The sequence below is a fragment of the Leptodactylus fuscus genome, chromosome 1 (assembly GCF_031893055.1).
Source record: "Leptodactylus fuscus isolate aLepFus1 chromosome 1, aLepFus1.hap2, whole genome shotgun sequence".
NCBI lineage: Eukaryota > Metazoa > Chordata > Amphibia > Anura > Leptodactylidae > Leptodactylus > Leptodactylus fuscus.
This window is the reverse complement of record NC_134265.1, coordinates 139,362,542-139,382,602: the sequence shown is the minus strand read 5'-3', so window position 1 is coordinate 139,382,602 and position 20,061 is coordinate 139,362,542. Positions and strand designations below refer to the sequence as shown.

General features: G+C 38.1%; 1 protein-coding gene across 1 annotated transcript in view; it reads right to left on the bottom strand.

Moving 5' to 3' along the window:
* CNTNAP4 (contactin associated protein family member 4) overlaps nt 1-20,061 on the bottom strand; it is a 268,813-nt gene that overhangs the window by 66,996 nt on the left and 181,756 nt on the right. Inside the window, exons 11-13 of the mRNA XM_075277554.1 lie at nt 8,224-8,330; nt 5,307-5,426; nt 679-876 (exon numbers count right to left, since the gene is read on the bottom strand). Of these exons, the coding sequence (XP_075133655.1) occupies nt 679-876; nt 5,307-5,426; nt 8,224-8,330 (425 nt within the window). The remainder of the gene's footprint in view (nt 1-678; nt 877-5,306; nt 5,427-8,223; nt 8,331-20,061) is intronic.

Here is a 20,061-nt window from a genome sequence, read left to right as displayed (position 1 = left end):
AGGTGTGTGGGTCTGTGCTGTAATCCTGAGTCTGGTGAGACAAAGTTGTGCTTGTTTTGCTTTTCTTGCTGGTAGTAAGCTATACGTATAGTTAGGTTAATATTACTGTTTAGTTAGTTGTTCAGACAAGCAGGTTTTTATTTTGTTTGTGCCTGAAGTGAAGGTTTATTTATTTTCCAGTTTTTTTTCTAAATAAACCAGTTTGCTGCATATTATGTGTTCCTGTCTTGACTGTTTGGGTCCGACAAAACGTCATTCATATATATATACATATATATATATATATATATATATATATATATATATACACACACACACACATACCCTTTTGCCTGTGGAGGGGTTTCTGCCATGCAATTGTTTATCTTTAATATATATATATATATATATATATATATATATATATATATATATATATATATATGGATTTGTTTTTGTTTTTTTCTTTAATAAAATTAGAGTAAGGACTATTTTGTTTAACACTTTTAAATTCGTTGTTATGTAAAGGAAAAGTTTTTGTCACTCCTGCCAGTAAAGTAAAACTTTTTGCACCCTGAACAATCTTGCCAAGAAAGCATGTGTGAATAGGTTATGTCTCCTTGAAACAGCAATATTTATGGATTAAACATATTTTAAAGTACATTAAGCTGTGGCAAACAAAATAATCTTGCAACTTACTATGCTTATGTAGAATTCGAGACTTTTTACAGTGGTAAGCAATTTCCTGTTTGCAGTGCTCAGAATTGTTTATTGTAGCCTGGAGCTGCTCCATATCAGCAGAGTACTTGAAATTCATCATATGAGGGTTCTCCCGATTGGAACTTTTTACCTTATTCAGTTCTGTATTGTTGTGATGTAATACACTTATTGCTGTATCTAGTGAATTTCAGAAAACATTAGCAAAAAAAAAAAGGAAATTAAGTATTGTGCAATACATAAACTAAAAAGTTCACAAAAATAATGTAATATATAGTCTTTATTACCAATGTAAGCACATTAAAAAGCACCACAGAATGCATAAATGAGTTCTCCAGAATTTTGAGTCTTTTACGCCTTTTTCTTTAGACTGTAGTTGACAGAAAATAACTTTTATATTAATACCAATGGTATGGAGACATTATTCAGTCACAGTATGGCGGTGCTATCAAATCAATTCTATGTCGGTATTGCCGAGTTTTGGCATAGTAATGTCAGTCACTGCCAGTATAGTATTGTAGTTTTATTTAATCCCTGTGTTTCCTATTCTGTGAGGGTAGGGTTGATCTATGTACACAATCTATATACACACTTTAGTACAGCATAGATTGCCTTGCATGGCCCCATAAAGCACATAAGTCTTGGGGCAGATAGTTGCACTTGAGATGTTTATCCTCCAGTTTGCTTTGGGCAAAACCAGAAGCGAAATTATTATATTTTGGGATCTCTTCAGACTTCAGAGTATAATAGGTGGAGGCTCAGATGAGGTGTATAAAAAAATAAACATTTATACTCACTTTCCCTTCCCCCATGATGTCCTAAGTGATGTCATGTGTCTAGGGTCACAGATGTGTCTTCACCTATTATATTAGGTTTGAAAAGTCCCCAAAATATAATAAATTCACTTCAGGTCATGGGTGACAAACCCCAAAAGTTTTGGAAAATTCAGGATGAATCGGGTTTGTTTCTAACCAGTTAACTCATCTCTCCTTGGGGAGCCAATCACATTGACAGATCAGTCCCTCTATTTTCTCATTAATGAATGGTAAGACTTGTAATCCATTAGTGATGCTGGTGTGAGAAGAAGTAGATGTTTTCTCCTGATATCTGAATTTAGCAACAATTAATGCACCCTGGCTTCCTAGCTACAAAGAAGCAATGGTGAAAGAATTTTAAAAATGTAGAAGTTTTATTGTAAACCCTGAGATATTTTATGGCCAGTGTTAAAAAGATAAGGATATTAGATTGGGTCCATGTGAATGGTAATTATTTTTATGGAACTTTCTACAGCTCCTTGGAAAGTTTTGTTCTGGTCTAAGCAACAGGATTTAAGTTGATATCTTTCTACACTAAACATTTCTTTTGCATTAGTTGTATTGTACTGGATGCTGTTCTTAAAATAGACAATGACCATAATGTCACATACCACCACATTGTGACAATGTTAACATTGTTGTACTGCATGTATGTTTAAATATAGGATTTTGGGGATGTGTTCTGGCTATAGCGGCTTGGGACTATGTGTTCCCTCAGCTTATTTACTCTCGATCATACAGTACTTGCAACAATATGGCATTCACCCTCGGGCAACTGAATGGACAGAAAATAGAGGGCACAGAAAATTAATTCCATCGTGGTGTTGCAGCTGGATTTTTTGACATGGCCTGGCCATGCTCACATCTGTCTGCTATGCCTGCATACAAGGCTCCCAAAAACACTCACTCCCCCTCATCGAAGACCTCCAGAGGGATCCCCTCCCCATCTGCGCACCATGGTGCAGTTTGGCAGAAGGACATTCCAAACAGTTGAGGATATTCCTTCAAAGTTCATGTGTGCTATAGGGAGTGACAACTGACTCGGAGAACCTATGAGAATTTGTCAAACTTTCTGCAAGCTGTCAAGCTCCAGATATTCCTGCAGGACAAGACAGCCCAGCCCGTTAAGACACTCCTGGAATTTTCCCATTGCCTCAATGCCAGAATCAATTGAGGCGGACTCCCTCTATTACTAATGTAGTAGTCACACTGATTCAGACAGTATCCCTCTGTTAATGAATTATCTCCACTGCTTTAGGCAGTCTCCCTTTATGTTGTACCCGCACTTTATTTCGGAATCTCTCTCTTATTAATACAGTGTCCACACTGATTTAGGTACTCTCTCTCTATTCTTAATGTATTGATATAGACAAGGCCATTAACATTACTAAGTGTTAATAGTCTTACTATGTCTAGGATAGGATGTTCTAGTAAATCTAACTTGACCAGTTTTGTAGTTTCTTTAATGAAACAACATTTTTAGTTTTTACCATAATCTCCAATTGTAGTTTATTGGGTAACACAGGTTATATAATTCTGACCTCACTAACCTGCCATTATATTTACATAGGAACCACATGGTGATTTAGTAAGAGAAGTGTCAGCCTTAAATCACCTGTCATGATAGAGAATGAGGGCATATAGTCTGTAAATCCTTATCTCTGTGTACTTTAAGTAAACATATGTTTCAGTCTCATAGGTTAAATATTTAGTGGAACGATCAGCAAAATTTTCTTATGATACTGGCGTTGAGTAAGTGATGAAAATACCAGCAGCTGTTCTTCAATTCTCCTGGGTGAAGCACAATCTACCTTGTTCCTTATAATGTTGGAAGGTGGATTAAGTGTCTGTTGAAATATTGACTTGAAATATTGACTTCACAATAATATATGCAGTTCTTTCTAATGTGAACATTAGCTATCAACTAACATTTTATCTCTCGTTTTGTTTTAAGAAAAGTTCAAAGTCAAATACAAAATAACCCGAGAAAAGAAGTCCGATTACAACGTATGCTAAGACATAAATAAAGGGGATGGTATAAAAGTGATGCCAATAGCACAATGTAGGCCATCTGTTTAATAGCAGGATGCACAGACAATGCAGACGTTATAGCAATTAACCAGATCTGTTGTGGAATAGACAGTGATTTTTTTTTAACATGCATAAACCAAATCATTTACTGTATAGCAGTATTTTAGTTATCATAAATGTGTCATAAGCTTTGTTATTTTTTATGTGAAAATTTTATATGAACATTATTAATTCTATTACAATAAAACCAAAGGGTAATTTCACGTGGGGTTCTGAATGTGAATATAGCCTCATTCATTGCTGGGACCGCCTTTGCTTTCTGATCTAAAAAGGGTGACACTTCCAGTCCCTAGACTTCCAATGCTTTCACTTAAGTGAAAGGCTGATTTTGCTGTTATCACAAGGCCAGTAATGTTATACAGGTGATACATAGCTATGGCTGTGTACTGCATCCAGGACATTGTGTGAGGCAACCCTCAGTAAGGGAAACACAGATCAGTTACTGGGGGTCACATATTGATACAAATAGGACAGTTAGCGTATCCCTTTGTGTTAACTTGCTACAGAATCATGTTATGTTTAGAAAGGACATGTCTTCTCAAGAGGAATACATCTCTATTGATGCGAAATAAACATTTTCCTTTGTAATGATCTCCCGTAACTGTCTTAGAATAGTTTGACTTCTAAGATTACCTGTAGTCTATTCATTGCAGTACATGAAATACATTATACAGTACATTCAAGCACATGAAAAACAGATGTAGAAAATGGTAATCAAATATTCAGCAGACTATACTATTAATAAGTTCATTAATAGATCATTTATGTAAGTGTATAAAGAGAGTATTATGAAAGTAACTTAAGTGAATTAACCCCTATTTGGTGCCTGCTATGTCTTTACTACCAACTTGATTTACAATAAATATGCGTAGTCAGCTGAGCCAAGTGTTCTTCTTTACTCTAAAGGGAGTCTGTCAGCTCCAAAATCATTACTAAACCCGCCCAGTACATTATAGTGCTCAGAGTCGTGTTAGAATTTGTTTGTAGAATGGTTGCATGACAAAATTAGAGATCCACTCCTTCCTCCAAAGAAAAAGGTAGATCTTCTGCTGCAATGCTCAGCTGCCCCAGAACATTGCCTCGATATGCTCTTATCTCATTTGTTTCAGAATAGGCAGAAGATTCTCATCAAAATTAAGTAGCTAATCTTCCATTTATAGCACTGTGCAGACAGCTCTGAGCGCTATAAGTTACTGGGGCCTAGAAAGAGGACAAAACCATTGCCAGAGACTACCAGCAGTAGCTTATATCCTGTAGGAACAAAGGTTTCATCATGTTGAAATTCAACATGACCGACCCTTCTCTCTCCCAATATCTGTCATGTGGCAGGAGAAATTCTATAAATCATGTCCCAAAAAGCCTTCTCTTTGTTGGTGCTGTCACCTATTGCTCCCCTACAGTTACACCCCTGATCAGAAATTAACAGGTAATAACAGGTGCATTGGGAAAAAAATATAGCATATAGAAGAGCTGACAATAAATTATGATAATAGATGATAATAGATGGCCATAAATAAGATAATAGGCCTAGTGATTCATAGTTAGCGATTACCTGCCATTCACTGTTTGTATACTTTACTTTTATACTGCGTAAATTCTGAGAACTGTCCACATTTTTCCTTCATTTATAGAGTATACTGGTATCTGTAATTATTTTGTATGCTTACTGTATGTATACCACACATAGATCATTGCGTTGATTACCTGTCATGTTACAGAAAACCAGGAATGGTTCAAGAGACCCGCTTCCATCAGAATCAATGTAGAAGAATCCAGAGGAGTTTCCTTTGTATTTATATGCTTCACATGACTGTTCATATTTAGCTGAAAAACAAAGTAATGTATTTTCACAAAACAGTTCAATATAATAACTTACGCTACTGTACAAAAGATTTAGACAGCTATGAAAAATACTGCAAAATAACAATTCTTTCAATAATAGAAGTATTAATAGATTATTTTTTTTATTTATTCTACAACATAACAATGACCCCTAAAGATGCAGCCAATGTTGTTAAGAGTCCTGGAAGAGATGATATGGCCCCCACGCTCATTAAAATGAATATGAGAGGTGACAACAGGCAACAGTGATATATCTAATTTATAATCTTTAAAGGTTTGGAAATACATCCAGAACTGGGCACCTTCGACCTCTCCAATAGACTGAATAGAGTGCCAATGTAACTGACTTATTGGGGTAAAAGAAATCCTAATTTGGGTGACATCACCAAATGTGTTCTGTGTTTTTTTTAGTATAAAATAAGTTTCCGAAGCCTCACAAAACCCATCCATTCCGGTTAGCACTTGCTTCTACCTCTTCGAGGCTGAATTTTCCTTACATTATTTTTAATACTATTTCAGCCCATGTACTTTATCAGAAGTTCCTATCAGATGTATGTGCTTTATTGCTTAGAATATTTTTAGCAAATCTACTTTAAAGCTTACTTTCAGAGTTTACCAGGTTGTCCACTAGCTTGATTTTTCTAGAATACAGAAGCCTTATAGGTTACAGATACTGTCCTTCCGTGTCATGACTCTGTTTTCCTGTGAACGCCAAACATGAAAGCCAGACACAAATCTCTCATTTGTTTGGTTGTGTTCTGTGAGTTGTCATTGCACTCGGTTTACTGACATTGACATTTTGCTTGCTAGCTCAATAGAAATGTAGCACTGTTCGTCCACATTTCTACTTTCTCTCTTGATCATAGTGTTTCTAAATTTATTGTGAATAGCAGACCTACTTTTATACACTTAAGATGTCACCGGCACATAGAAAGCACCATTATCAGTGCATTGTTGTACATTGGTGACAATACAGCAACACACAATTTACAAAGTAATGGATGACATTGAATAAAAGAAGAATAAGGTCAGCACTCAAACACTCCTATAGAAAAGTTCTTTTTTATCACAAGGATCAATTACCTTGCCTTTCCAATCTCATTATAATGACCGTCTGCTTCTTTTACCTTACTAACCAGTCTATTCTCAGCTAATGAAAGCATGCCATTATCAACTGTGATATTTAATAATAATAGTCAATTACTGTATGTTTAGTACTAGTTTGTTTTTAACAAAGTTTATCACATATTTATATTGGACTAACTGTTAAAGAATTGTGTGTATATACATAATAAACTCAAAAGAGTAAAAATAAAATATATATCTTGCATAGCTATATTTTATATGTTGCTTGTGTGTTTTTTCCTGTTATGTCTCACAATGCATCACTATTCTACCTTTCGCTACTGATGAAGGATATGAACAAAAGGCTTTCATGGCAGTATGAATATAGCCTGATGCAAATACAGGTATAAGCCCTGTTTATAATATGGATGAATGGTCCTGAGGGTTGCAACTTGTGATGTTTGATCTAATATACTGCATTGTCCTCATCTACCCATTGCAGCAGAGACATCAAAGAGGTATTCATAACAAAATCACCGTATCCCACCTTTTGATATTTTTTTTTATCTAAATCTACATAAAATGTCAAAGAGGAACTGTTGGTTCTCCTGAAATATCTATTTTAATAAATAAGTGTCATCTTTATAAAAGAACAATGCATATTTTCTCAGAAACTGATGTAATCCGATTAGTTTTCCCACCTTAACATTAAATGGGCAGCAAATAAAAGTGTGGGCAGTCCTGCATGCCAAGTGTGAGAAGGTGACAGTCAAAGTGCTGGAGTCCAGATATATCAGCCGCAGCTTTCTGACATATGTGTGGTTCAGGGTGGATCTGGAGTAGGCCTCAGCCCATGTGTAGATCCTTGGCTCATTACTGAGCTGGAAAAAGGCTGCAGCTCTTGCATTCCAGTGCAGTTCCATGGGGTGAAATAAGGTGTATGGTTCTGTCCTGTAACCCTGAGTCCGGTGAGACAATATTGCACTTGTTTTGTTCGTGTGGCTGGAAGTAAGCCACATGTATAGTTAGGTTATCCATTCTGTTTAGTTAGTTGCTCAGACGAGCAGGTGTTAATTTTGGTTTTGCCTGAAGATAAGGCTGTATTTTGTTTTGTTTATTTTGTGTCTGAAGTCAAGGTTTATTTATTTTCCTGTTTTTTCTAAATAAACCAGTTTGCTGCACATTTTGTGTTCCTGTCTTCACTGTTTCGGTCCACACCACTGCTTCTACCGAGCTAACTTCCACACAAGTAACACATAACTCCAGATATCTCTTTGACTCCTTTTATACAATATTATACTGAACTGTTTGCTGTGCCTAAACATATTATATGTAGATCTAATATTTAGTGGAATTATTTGAGGTCAGAAAGACAATTGTCTTTTAGAAACGGTGCAATTCTATGTTTTGGTGCTTCTGTTTACATTGTATGATGATACTGTTGCTATAGAAAAAGATATCAGATAACAGATCAAGAAGCTTTAGAAACAATGCCCAGCATTGTGGCAACTGGAAATATGCCGAACTCTGATTGTAAAACTTGCTATAACTAGGGATAGAAATGCCAATAACCTAAGACTTAGAAGTGTAAAATCTGAAGTCTAGCACTAATAAAACTCCAGTAATGCTTTTGTAAGTACGCAAAACTACTATTTTTGCAGGTACACAAAAGCCTCATTATTTTGGCACGCATTTTTATAACTGAAATACTCACGATAATGACAAGTTGCTCCAATGTATCCTGTGTCTGAGCAATTACAGTAAAAATCACTCCATGTTTGTGAGCACAATCCTCCATGCTCACAGTAATTTGGAAAACATCTGAAAAACAACATTTCCACATTAGCATTTTATAAGGTGAAAATCCGTGCAGTGAGCTAGTCTGCGCCACGTGAAAGACTGCAAACACATTTTATTAGTATAACTTTAAGTAATATTGAAATGTAAAATATAGAAAAAGAGCTGGCAGCAGCTCATTAAGAAGAACAAAAGTGATAGAATATTTCACAGTCGTAGCTGTAAATGTCATTCTCAGCTGTATTATGGATCATAATTTAATACTCCAATATAATACACAATAATGACCCATGTGGAAAGAATTTGTGTGCTTTGAGACATGACTACCATCTGATAAATCATTGATGATAATTGTCTATATAAAACTGTTAGACCCAATATATTTTGTAGTTGCTCCTTGACACCTCATTTAGTATTGCACTTTGTATAAGTCTAATTAAAAGTTTTTTCTTCATTAGATGATTTTTAGGCTTGGATATTTGGATATTTTATTAGAACAGTTGACAACGTACCACTGATATTTAAGCCAATTAAACTGTGTTATATAATAGGTCAAATCACATTGGCTAACATTGATAGGAACATATTACTAGGCAATTAATAATTGTTCTAACTATACATGCTATGAAAAGGAAGATGCGATGAAATTTACTTAAAGGGGCTCTATCAGCAAAATCATGCTGCTAGAGCCCCACATATGCGTGCATAGCCTTTAAAAAGGCTATTCAGGCACCGGTAAAGTTATATTAAACTACCCCCCCCCCCATTTTAAAATAATAACCTAAAAAAGAATGTGCTCTACTTACGGATCGTTCACGCTGGGCGGGCATTCAGGGTGTGTCTTCATCTTCTTCCCCGCCTCTTCTTCCTCCGATGTCCTCCGGTCCCGTCTTCCTCCGGCGCTTGCTCGCGGACACTGATAAAAAAAAATAGCCTGGAAAAGGGGCCACACGGTGGCTCAGTGGTTAGCACTGCAGCCTTGCAGCGCTGGTGTCCTGGTGTTCAAATCCCACCAAGGGCAAAAAACCATCTGCAAGGAGTTTGTATGTTCTCCCCGTGTTTGCATGGATTTCCATCCCATATTCCAAAAAAAAAAGACATACTGATAGGGAAAAATGTACATTGTGAGCTCTATGTGGGGCTCACAATCTACATAAAAAAAAAAAAAAATAGCCTGGGCGTATGCGCAGTATCCGTAGTAGAAGCCGTGTGCTACTGCACATGCACCCAAGCTATTTTTTTTTTTATCAGTGTCCGCGAGCAAGCGCCGGAGGAGGACGGGACCCGAAGACATCGGAGGAAGAAGAGGCGGGGAAGAAGATGAAGACACACCCTGAATGCCCGCCCAGCGTGCACGTTCGGTAAGTAGTGCACATTCTTTTTTAGGTTATTATTTTAAAACGGGGGGGGGGGGGGTAGTTTAATATAACTTTACCGGTGCCTGAATAGCCTTTTAAAAGGCTATGCACGCATATGTGGGGCTCTAGCAGCATGATTTTGCTGATAGAGCCCCTTTAACTGTTAGAGTTTCTTTACAAGGCATCTTTAAAGATACATTTTATTTTCTGCAAACACTGTACAGTTTGAAGCCATTGAAAGATACACAATTAGAAAAGATGGAAAGACATAATTATAGTAATGCAGTGGAAACAGTGAATGAGTACATCTGATGTTTCAGAAGCGTAGAAAAATATAAAATATATAAAATCCAAAATCGATGGCTTTGATTAAAAATAGACTTCTTAAAGTAGGCCGACAAACTAGGACAACTTTAAGGAAACGTAGAAAATGTGCAAAAATAATTATTTTAACAAAAATTGAAAAGAAATAAATCTTATCTTTATGTTCCAGAGGCTCAGCAATGCCTATAAAGTTCCTTCTCGCCGTCTCACAGTCTGTAAGACAACTGGTTGCAAACCAGACAAGATTAAACTAATCAAAATTTGCCTGTATTCTTTGCAGGATTTGTTCAAGACTGTATTAGGACCATGCAATAAAAGTTACAGACTGACAAACAATGAAGGCAAATTTTATTACTTTTATCATTAATTTCTAGTTATATGCGGTTTTGATATAATGCCAGTGGCAGTTAACAGTGTTGTACTGTACTTATGATTTCATAAGAGTACAATGCGCCAGTCTTAATAAATTTGTCTCAATGTGTCTACAACTCCTTTGCACGGAAATACAGGAACTCTGTGGGCCTCTTTAAGATCCATTGTGCACACAGTTGTCATGTGTATGTGGCCAATTGATGTTGTAAAACTAGTAAACACTATTCCTAGCATGTCGCTTTTAGATATCACGTTACCAGCAAGTTCTTCAACAATATATTACGTGCTCAGTATATACTCATTATAAATTATTCAGTATTGCATTTCCTATTTAGTGGGCATATTCTGTCTGAAACTCTTAATTAAAAATTTAAAAATCTAATAAAGCAAAAAAAATAAATAAATACTACTACCATGCTCACGTCTAGAAATGGCTGAATTGATTCATAATGAGTTGGGTTTTATCCCAAATATTCCAAAGTGTTTGATTGTCAATGAAACCAAACAAATGGCGATTGACTTCAGACCAACAAAAATGGCCACGCTACAAGAAAATGGCTGCGGCCACATGTTAGACCAGAAAATACAGAGCAAACAATGCCATGTGCACAGTGACTCACATATCACATCATAGTGACATATGATAGTCTCTCAACCAACAGACAATGGTAGGTGAACTTTACAGTGCTGATGCCATATGGACTCTAAGATTGTTCACTTGTAATCAGTCTCATTTGGTATAAATGGTGGATAAGAAAAGACATCTGTGTTCTATCTCACTGCATCTCATAGCTATTAGCTAGGCTATAGTAAGCACAAGTCATAAAACTGAACATTAGTTATAGGAGGACTTAGAGAGTCAAGCAATAATTACATACAGGCTAACTAGTAGGACTAGAATAGAATTGGATAGACAGACATAGATAGGACAGGCTCACTGAGTCAACGGCAGACGGTTATCCCTTTCATTGCCAGGCAATAATCTATATTGTCTGACAGTACTGGCTGCTGGCAAAAGGGAAATGTCATCTCTATGCACATTCTTTAGACATACCATTGAACTGAAGAAGACAATTCTGTTAGTGAAAAATATTTGTTAATGACATTTTTGGGTAAGAGTTAACATTTTTTCATTAAGGAGTATTATAGTTAGCCTGAACAAAATAATTTAAGAATTTCTCTGTATGTGCAAGGGCTCTGCCTGTACAAAGGTAATTCTAGATAAATGTCACACAAAGTAATACAGTAGTAGTGGTAGACATGGTACTGCTAGTAATGCATCCTTCACTAATGTAATGAAAAAAAAAACATTATTTCAGTGTTTTTCTGTGTTTACCTGATACAATCAAACCTGCTCAAATCTTTAAAAAAAAAGAAACATTTAGGAATTTCATATTGTTTTCTTCTCTGATCTGGTGTCTGACCCATTGTTATGGTCAGCAGGGTTTATTAAAAAAAACTAAACAACTGAAAAACCCTGCGGAGCCCTCTGGGCTACTGACTACTAAAAACCTGGTGTGAACAGTGTCTGACAGTTGATGTCACTGCCAGCTAAATTAAATGACCAGATTTGCTCTGTTACCAATCACAGAGTCCTGTGCAGTCAGAGCAGCCGCACAAATAAACAAACTGGCTAGCCTGAACTCCAGGACAAGCCTGAGACCAAGTAAACCCTGTGTGTAGTTGTTTCACCCAACCACTCAGGCAACTACTGCCAAGCCCACTCCCAGTCACTCTGTCTGAGAAGGAATGCTAGCTGACCCTACTGAGTTCTACCACACACAGGTAGCAATGCCTGACTAACTGTGGCATTGCTACCTCAGGGGTAATTTACTAGCTGGGGCTATTAATGTTTACAGGCTATAACACGCACGCGCACGTGCACACGCGCACACACGCACACGCACACGCACACGCACACGCACACGCACACGCACACGCACACGCACACGCACACACACACACACACACACACACACACACGTTTCAGAATGTGATCATAGAGCGCCAGGTGTCCAGACCAGCCCCCTTATATAGGCAAGGGGCGGTCACCACCAAATAGACCAGCTGCCCAATCCGAGCATCCATCGGTCGATGCACCAGTCCATCAATGAGTTGACCACGCCCGACTGTTGCAAGGCAGATTAACCCTTGCAACCCTGGACTGTGCAGAGGAACAGACAGCGACGCCCAGATCATGGCCGCAGTTACTGCACAATCCTAACACCCATACACAGTGTGGAAGAGTATTGTTAACCTGAACAAAATATTTTAAGTGTTTCTCTGTATTCAAAAGTGTGGATATGTTATTCTACAAAAATGTCACACACGCCACAAAAAAATTGCCGATATTTCAGTGCTTTTTTTTTTTGATAATTAAGCAACGTGTGCATTAAAAGAAATGGGAGCAGGAGACATACAAAAGGAGGGGGAGTGCAAGTACTACTACTAACTAACTACTACTACTAACAATAAGAATATGGGTGGCAAGAGCAACCCTCCTTCTAGTTTTGGAGGCACTGCCAGTAGCTGCAGGATTGTTGTACATCCTGAGAATGTTAAATACGTTTTTAATTATTTGGCAGGTTCGTCACATTCATAGGAGGATATTGCATCCAAGAGTGATGCGATCTTTAGCCAGACTTTTGTGCATTCCTCCTCCTCCTCCATTACACAAAATGGATTGTAGCATGATCTCTCCTCCTCCCTCTCCCTTTTTTCTTTTTTTTTTCCATGTGCTTCTGAAGACAATCTTTTCACACATTGACAAGTTTATGAACATTTACATAGTGTCTGCATACAGAGAAAAGGAAACTTGAGGCTGGGTGTGGTCAACAAGATGCCATTTTTCCTTTCTAAAAAATTTACAGTTTAATTTATTTCATACTAGCATATGCCTGCGACTTCTTCTGCAAGTTGGTGTTGCCGCTGAGCCACTTATATTTAGCCAATTGCTGTTGTGGATGATCCACCTGCTCCCGTGTCTCGGCTCTGCTACATCACAGCATATGCACAGCATACTCAGTTGTATGTACATCTCTGCATATGAAGAGTTTATTGAGCTGTGCTACAGTCCTGCTTAAGCTCTGCTACATCTGGCCATTTGGATTATAGGGGTGTTCTTATGTCAGTGTGTGAGCAGCTTCTGTGTTACAAAGGGCTGAATGGATGTTGCTGAAATGTGCCAAAGTTCAATCAGCCTGCTCCTGCGTCTTGGCTCAGCGAAATTGCTGCATATGCATAGGATACCCAGCTGTATGTACATGTTTGTACATGGAGAGCCTACGGAGGTGTGCTACAGCGATCCTATCCTAGAATGGCTCAAGGACCTGTGATGTTGTGTGAACCTACTTTCCTTCACTGTGGTCATGCAGTGATGTCATTTACCGGGATAAAAAGTTGCCTATGTTTTAATCGGGGTTCCTATCTATTTCATGCAAATCCGTGCACCCATTTTTGCGTGATTGAGGAACAAACATCCAAACCCACAAACATCCAAAGCCACAAACTTTCACATTTATAATATTAGTAGGATAGGATACACTACTGACTTTTTCCTTCATGAGATCATTCAATACAAAGTGAACCATCAGAGCACCATCAGAATATGAAGTCATATAACGGAATACATGTATTTGGTGATTCATTCATTCATTCATTCATTCATTCATTCATTCATTCATTCAACTACAGGATTAAAATAGATTGCACTCACAAAGAACACCTTGTACTTTCTTATTTAGTAGAAATGGAGAACTATAAATTATTTTTCTTCTGCTAACAGGATAAATCTGTTTTATTGGTCCTTTGCAATACAATTAAGAAGAGATTTCAAGGACAAACTCTTTTTCCTAAGGGCTGAACTAAGTTAAAACAGATTTCTCTAAGTTGAAAAGTTGTTTTAGGGATCTAATAAAAGTCAAGGGAGATTTAGTGTAAACATAGGATGAAGAGAAAAAGCAATTTTCAACTCACTTTAAGGTCATAAGGATATTATTGATGTGTTAAGCTGGAAAAAACGGTATTGAAAGAAGTAAAACGAAAACTAAACTTGCTGTAGAACAGAGACAAGCACTGAAGTGGGTTCACCACTTCAACTTGCAGAGTGAGATTGGGTCTGCAGAGAAAGTAACATTAAAGTATCCAAATATATAGCAGATGACATTTAAGAAATATTGGAAATTATTTACAGTAGCAAGAAAATCTATGACATGTATTTAGTGCATACCATATGGACATAGAAAGCAATTGCTATATATACACGCAGTATACAATGACTCAGTACTATACAGAACCACAACATTTCAATATGCAAGGTTTAGTGAAGATAACCCATTGACTGTAGTAGTCATACCTCAATGAGAGGTTAAAGATGGATCACAGCAAGGGTCTTTAGACTCTGCATCAAACCAGTAGCAACAAAGAAGTTTTACTACTTTACCTTAATAAGTTTGTAAAATAAATTAAGTGGTGAATTAATTAATCGATTACTAATTGAACTCATCTTGCTGTATCTTATATATTTCCTTTTCTGATATACAGTATATCCACTGTCACAGATGAAAATAAAAATATCTTTGCAAGTTCATTTTCCCAGCTCATTAACTTGTGATCTTGTCTAAGTACTAAAAGGGGAGGTGAAAAAAAATATCAAGATACATCTTATATTAATAAATGATCTAATAGTCATGTTGCTAATATAAAAACTCTTTACCATATACGGAACTCCCAATTGAGTGTGAATGTGATTGGTTAGCATAATTTGACTCCCACAGCAACAAGTTCTGTAAAAATCCATAGGGTATGTTCATGTGGTAAAATTTTGCCCTGTTTCTAACTACCAAAAAAAGAGCGTTTCACTAAATATTGCTGCATATTCTTTGGCTGATTCAGCTGCAGAATCTGTGGAATAAGCCACTCCATTAATGTGAGGCTAATCTATGAGTAAAAGCCTTCTTCGACTTTACGCCACCAGAAGCCGGAGCAACAGAAAGTGGAGAGAAATTTGAGGTGTAAGTTCTATCCTTAGTCTTTAAGCTGTCATAAAGGGAAAGACCCAAAATTTGACCCAAATTGTATCTACTGAATACCACTGCTTAACCACTAACTATAACACCCATCACGATCACCATGAAAAGTTATAGATTACCCTTAGGCTAAGGCCCCACATTGTGGAAATGCAGCTTTTTTTTTGTTGCAGATTTTTCTAAGCTTTTTGAGCCAGGAGCGGATTGGGAAGATGGTAAAAGTATAAGAACTTCCTATATACAGTATTTCCTATTCCTTTTGTAGCCATTTTTGGCTTTGGATGAAAAATATCACAACACAATTTGCAACAAAAAAACCACTGCATTTCCACAATGTGGGGCCCCAGGGTTAAACTCAGGGTTATTTCATGGACTTCAATTCTAATTTAAAATCTAGGGGAGAGAGCTCTGATCCTCCATAATAAACCGACAGGTCATTTCTTGGGTTGTAGGTTATCATGATACAATGAGTTTTCAGATTCACATTGAAGATGTCTACAAGTGTATTTATGCATTTTTTAGGCTCCTTCTATCATGGCATTGTTTAGATCTACTCTCTCAAGGGGTCACTGGCAAGCAAACGCCTAAGAAACCTGAAAAACTGCTGAAAAAAATCATTAATGTAAGGATACAATTTATTGACTGATTAATATTTTACATATAGTTTGAAGGAAAAGGTAAAAATAAAAAGATAATGTTCTGCATTTGCTAGATTTATTCTGTTGCTCTTCATCATTAGCTAATCATTATGGTGGTGTGGAGAGAGAATGTATGTTATTCCCTTTAAGTACATGAGCTTTGCTGTCCAGCCGTTGTATCCACACCTGATAAAAAATGCAATAAGCAACAGTATTTACCAATGCTTTTTTCCATCTGACATATTTGATTTATGTGAGAGAGGTCTACGTTCCAAGTTAACATTTGATGACGCCACTGGTAGGGTGTGAAGACTTATATGCCAGCACACCAGCTATTAATCAAACTGTTCAGCCCCTCCTAAATGTGACACCAAAAATCCCTTCTCTGTAATGAGCTTTTTTTCCATTTCACTGACATTTAGGCTTATATTATTTCATCAGTTCTTTTAAAGAAACATATCAAGAATTGGCATTTGATTTACAGCATATATGCCAGATTATTCTAGAAAATGTGTGTTTAAATGTACAAAAGTCTACTTAAGGCTCAAAGAATAAATCAAGTACTTCAAATATGGCATAACAAACATGGCATATAAAACATTGTATCAAAAGGAATAAAATAGGAAGGTTTAGGACAGTGATTGCAAACTTTTTAGAGACCGAGTGCCCAAACTGCAACCCAAAACCTACTAATTTATCACAAAGTGCCAACACTGCAATTTAACCTTAATAATGTGCGGGTCCACAATTGCACGCAATTACATACCTGCAAAATATGCTCATATAAATGGGGCTTTATAGAGCTTTCTGCTCCACTGTGACCCTCACACAGTCCAATCTGCTTCACAGTAGCCTACACACAATATAATCTGCTGTACAGTCCCCCCACACAATATAATCTGCTGTACAGTCCCCCCACACAGTATAATCTGCTGCACAGTGGACCCCACACAGTACAATTTACTCCACGGTGGCCCCTACACAATACAATCAGCTCCACAGTGGCCCCACACAGTACAATCAGCTCCACAGTGGCCTCCACACAGTATAATCTGCAGCACAGTGGTACCAACACAGTACAATTTGCTCCATGGTGGCCCCCACAGTACAATTTGCTCCACGGTGGCCCCCACACAGTACAATTTGATCCATGGTGGCCCCCACACAGAATAATCTGCTCCACGGATGGGTGCCCGAAGAGAGGGCTCTGAGCGCCACCTCTGGAACCAGTGCCATAGGCTCGCCATCACTGGTATATACAAATAAATGAATTAAAAGCGCATGACAAAATTGTCTTTAAAATTCTTATCATTGTATTCTAAATAGAACAAATACTGCCATCTGCAAAGATCATATGGTAGGTACGCCTAAAGTATCACATGATTCTGTATACACATACATTATTGCAATTTTCCTGATAAGTTATGAGCTTCACATATTATAGCTTCTTTTTGTTTTGCTTTACAAGTTTTCACAAAAATGAAAACAGGTTCTAAATAGAAATTCAACAAGTGTCGAACAAGCTGAGTGACCAGGTACAAAGTGACCAGTTACATAAAGGACTAAATTGCATCAGACCCAGTGGGTACCTAGAGAAAGCTAAGCGTAACATAGACAAAAAGAAATGAAAAAAGCTGAAAGAAAAATAAGCAGGATAATACAAATAAAGCACATTCTTACAAATAAAGTCAGAAAGCAAAAAGCTAACAAATTCCTTTATATGTATTAAAAGGAAAAGCCTGCCCTGACAAAGATAGAGAGCAGTCATGTAGAGTAAATATTACAAGATTTGTGTATTATAGGTGGATAAAAATATGATAAATGTAGTTCAGGTAGAGATGGAGAGCAGAACTGTACATGCAGTACTGGTATAAACAATATATCAAATCCAGTACAAGCATAGAGTGAATGTAGCATTGGTAGATAACAGTAGAAAATAAGTAGTCTAAGTACATGGATGGCATTTATGTGGGGGTAGTTCATGCAGTACTGGTCTAGAGTAGTAAGAGCAGTACAGTGTATGCAGCACTGGTATAGAACAATACAGTACATGTAAATACAGGTAGACAACGCTAAACTACATATAGCACTAAGATGAAGCAAAACTCTAAATATAAGGTACAGAGGTAACAGTACAAGAATCAATAGTATACAGTATAGAACAGACAGCTGCAAACAACATTTAGTACAAGTGGAAAGCAGTACATGATATATAACTAAGGTATACAGTAGTAAACTATGTGCAGCCAAGATTCAGACTAGAGCAGTGTCAAACTGGGATGTCTAGGGCCCACTTGTGAAATTGTTTCTAGGGACACACCACCCACAGCCAGAACTCCTGCAGCTAAGGGCTCGTTCACATCTGCGCCCGGTGTCCGTTCTGCAGGTTTCCATTTCCTGCACAAAACAGAGGCAGGATACGGAAACCTGCAGGACTCCAAGACTACAAGCTAAATGTGGCCTGTGGCCTACAAGCCCATGAGTGGTAGAGCAGGAAGCCTGTGGCTGCCCAACTGTAGCAGAATTGTGTCAGCAGCCCAACTTTCCCCCCGGTTCTGCCGAACCTGGCTACATTCCCTTACTGCTCCCCGCTCCTGCTCACAGCCTCCTCTTCCCTCTTCAGCCTTCAATGACTGTGAGAAGCACATCAGGACACCATGATGTAAAGTGCGGTGCATGGGGGGCCCCCTTAGGGATGAAGAGGGAACAGGAGGCTGCGAGCAGAAGAGGTTAGAGAATAGGGGCCATTACCATACCTCTAATGCCTATTAAGAAAGCAGTAGGGATCCTGTAGGGCCCACTAAAGGCACAGTGCCTACTGGGAATTCACCAGTACTATGGGTGGGGGGGCAGTCCAAGTCTACATTAGAGGTAGATGGAGGCTCTACTATGCTTTCACTACTACCGTGTTTCCCTGAAAATAGGACGTACCCCGAAAGTAAGGCATGACAGACATTTTGCTGCCTTGCCAATATAAGGCGCAATATAAGGCGCTCCCCCGAAATTAAGACATAGTGAATAGAAATGAATGGAAGTAGCCGGCAAGCGGGGGGTTAATCGGTGTGCCGGGCGCTTCCATTCATTTCTATGGGAGCGTGTGTGGGCACCGACCGGAGGCATTAGCGCTGGATGTCTGCTGACACCAGCAGACACCAGGCGGCTATGCCCGCGATCCTGCCGGGTGTTTAACTATGCCGGCCATCCGGGAGTCGGGCGGCCACCATAGCCGCCTGGTGTCTGCTGGTGTCAGCAGACATCCAGCGCTAATGCCTCCGGTCGGTGCCCACACCGACCGTGGGCATTAACCCTTCTGGCGCCGGTGATCGCCGGCACCTGGAGCATGCTCCAGGGCCGACGTCACGTTGGCATGACAGCCGGCAGCCTTGTAAGGCTCCGCGGCCTGTCTGCAGTGCTTTTCTTTTGCAGGCTGCTCTATGCAGCCTGCAAAAGAAATGATTTTTTTGCAAATTGCCATTTCTTTTGAAGGCAGGTTGCCTGTCTTTAATGTATTACAGGGGGTTAATAAATGCAAAAAAAGAAAATAAATAAAATATATATATATATATATATATATACAGTCCTATGAAAAAGTTTGGGCACTCCTATTAATCTTAATCATTTTTAGTTCTAAATATTTTGGTATTTGCAACAGCCATTTCAGTTTGATATATCTAATAACTGATGGACACAGTAATATTTCAGGATTGAAATGAGGTTTATTGTACTAACAGAAAATGCGCAATATGCATTAAACCAAAATTTGACCGGTGCAAAAGTATGGGCACCTCAACAGAAAAGTGACATTAATATTTAGTACATCCTCCTTTTGCAAAGATAACAGCCTCTAGTCGCTTCCTGTAGCTTTTAATCAGTTCCTGGATCCTGGATAAAGGTATTTTGGACAAACAATTCAAGTTCAGTTAAGTTAGATGGTCGCCGAGCATGGACAGCCCGCTTCAAATCATCCCACAGATGTTCAATGATATTCAGGTCTGGGGACTGGGATGGCCATTCCAGAACATTGTAATTGTTCCTC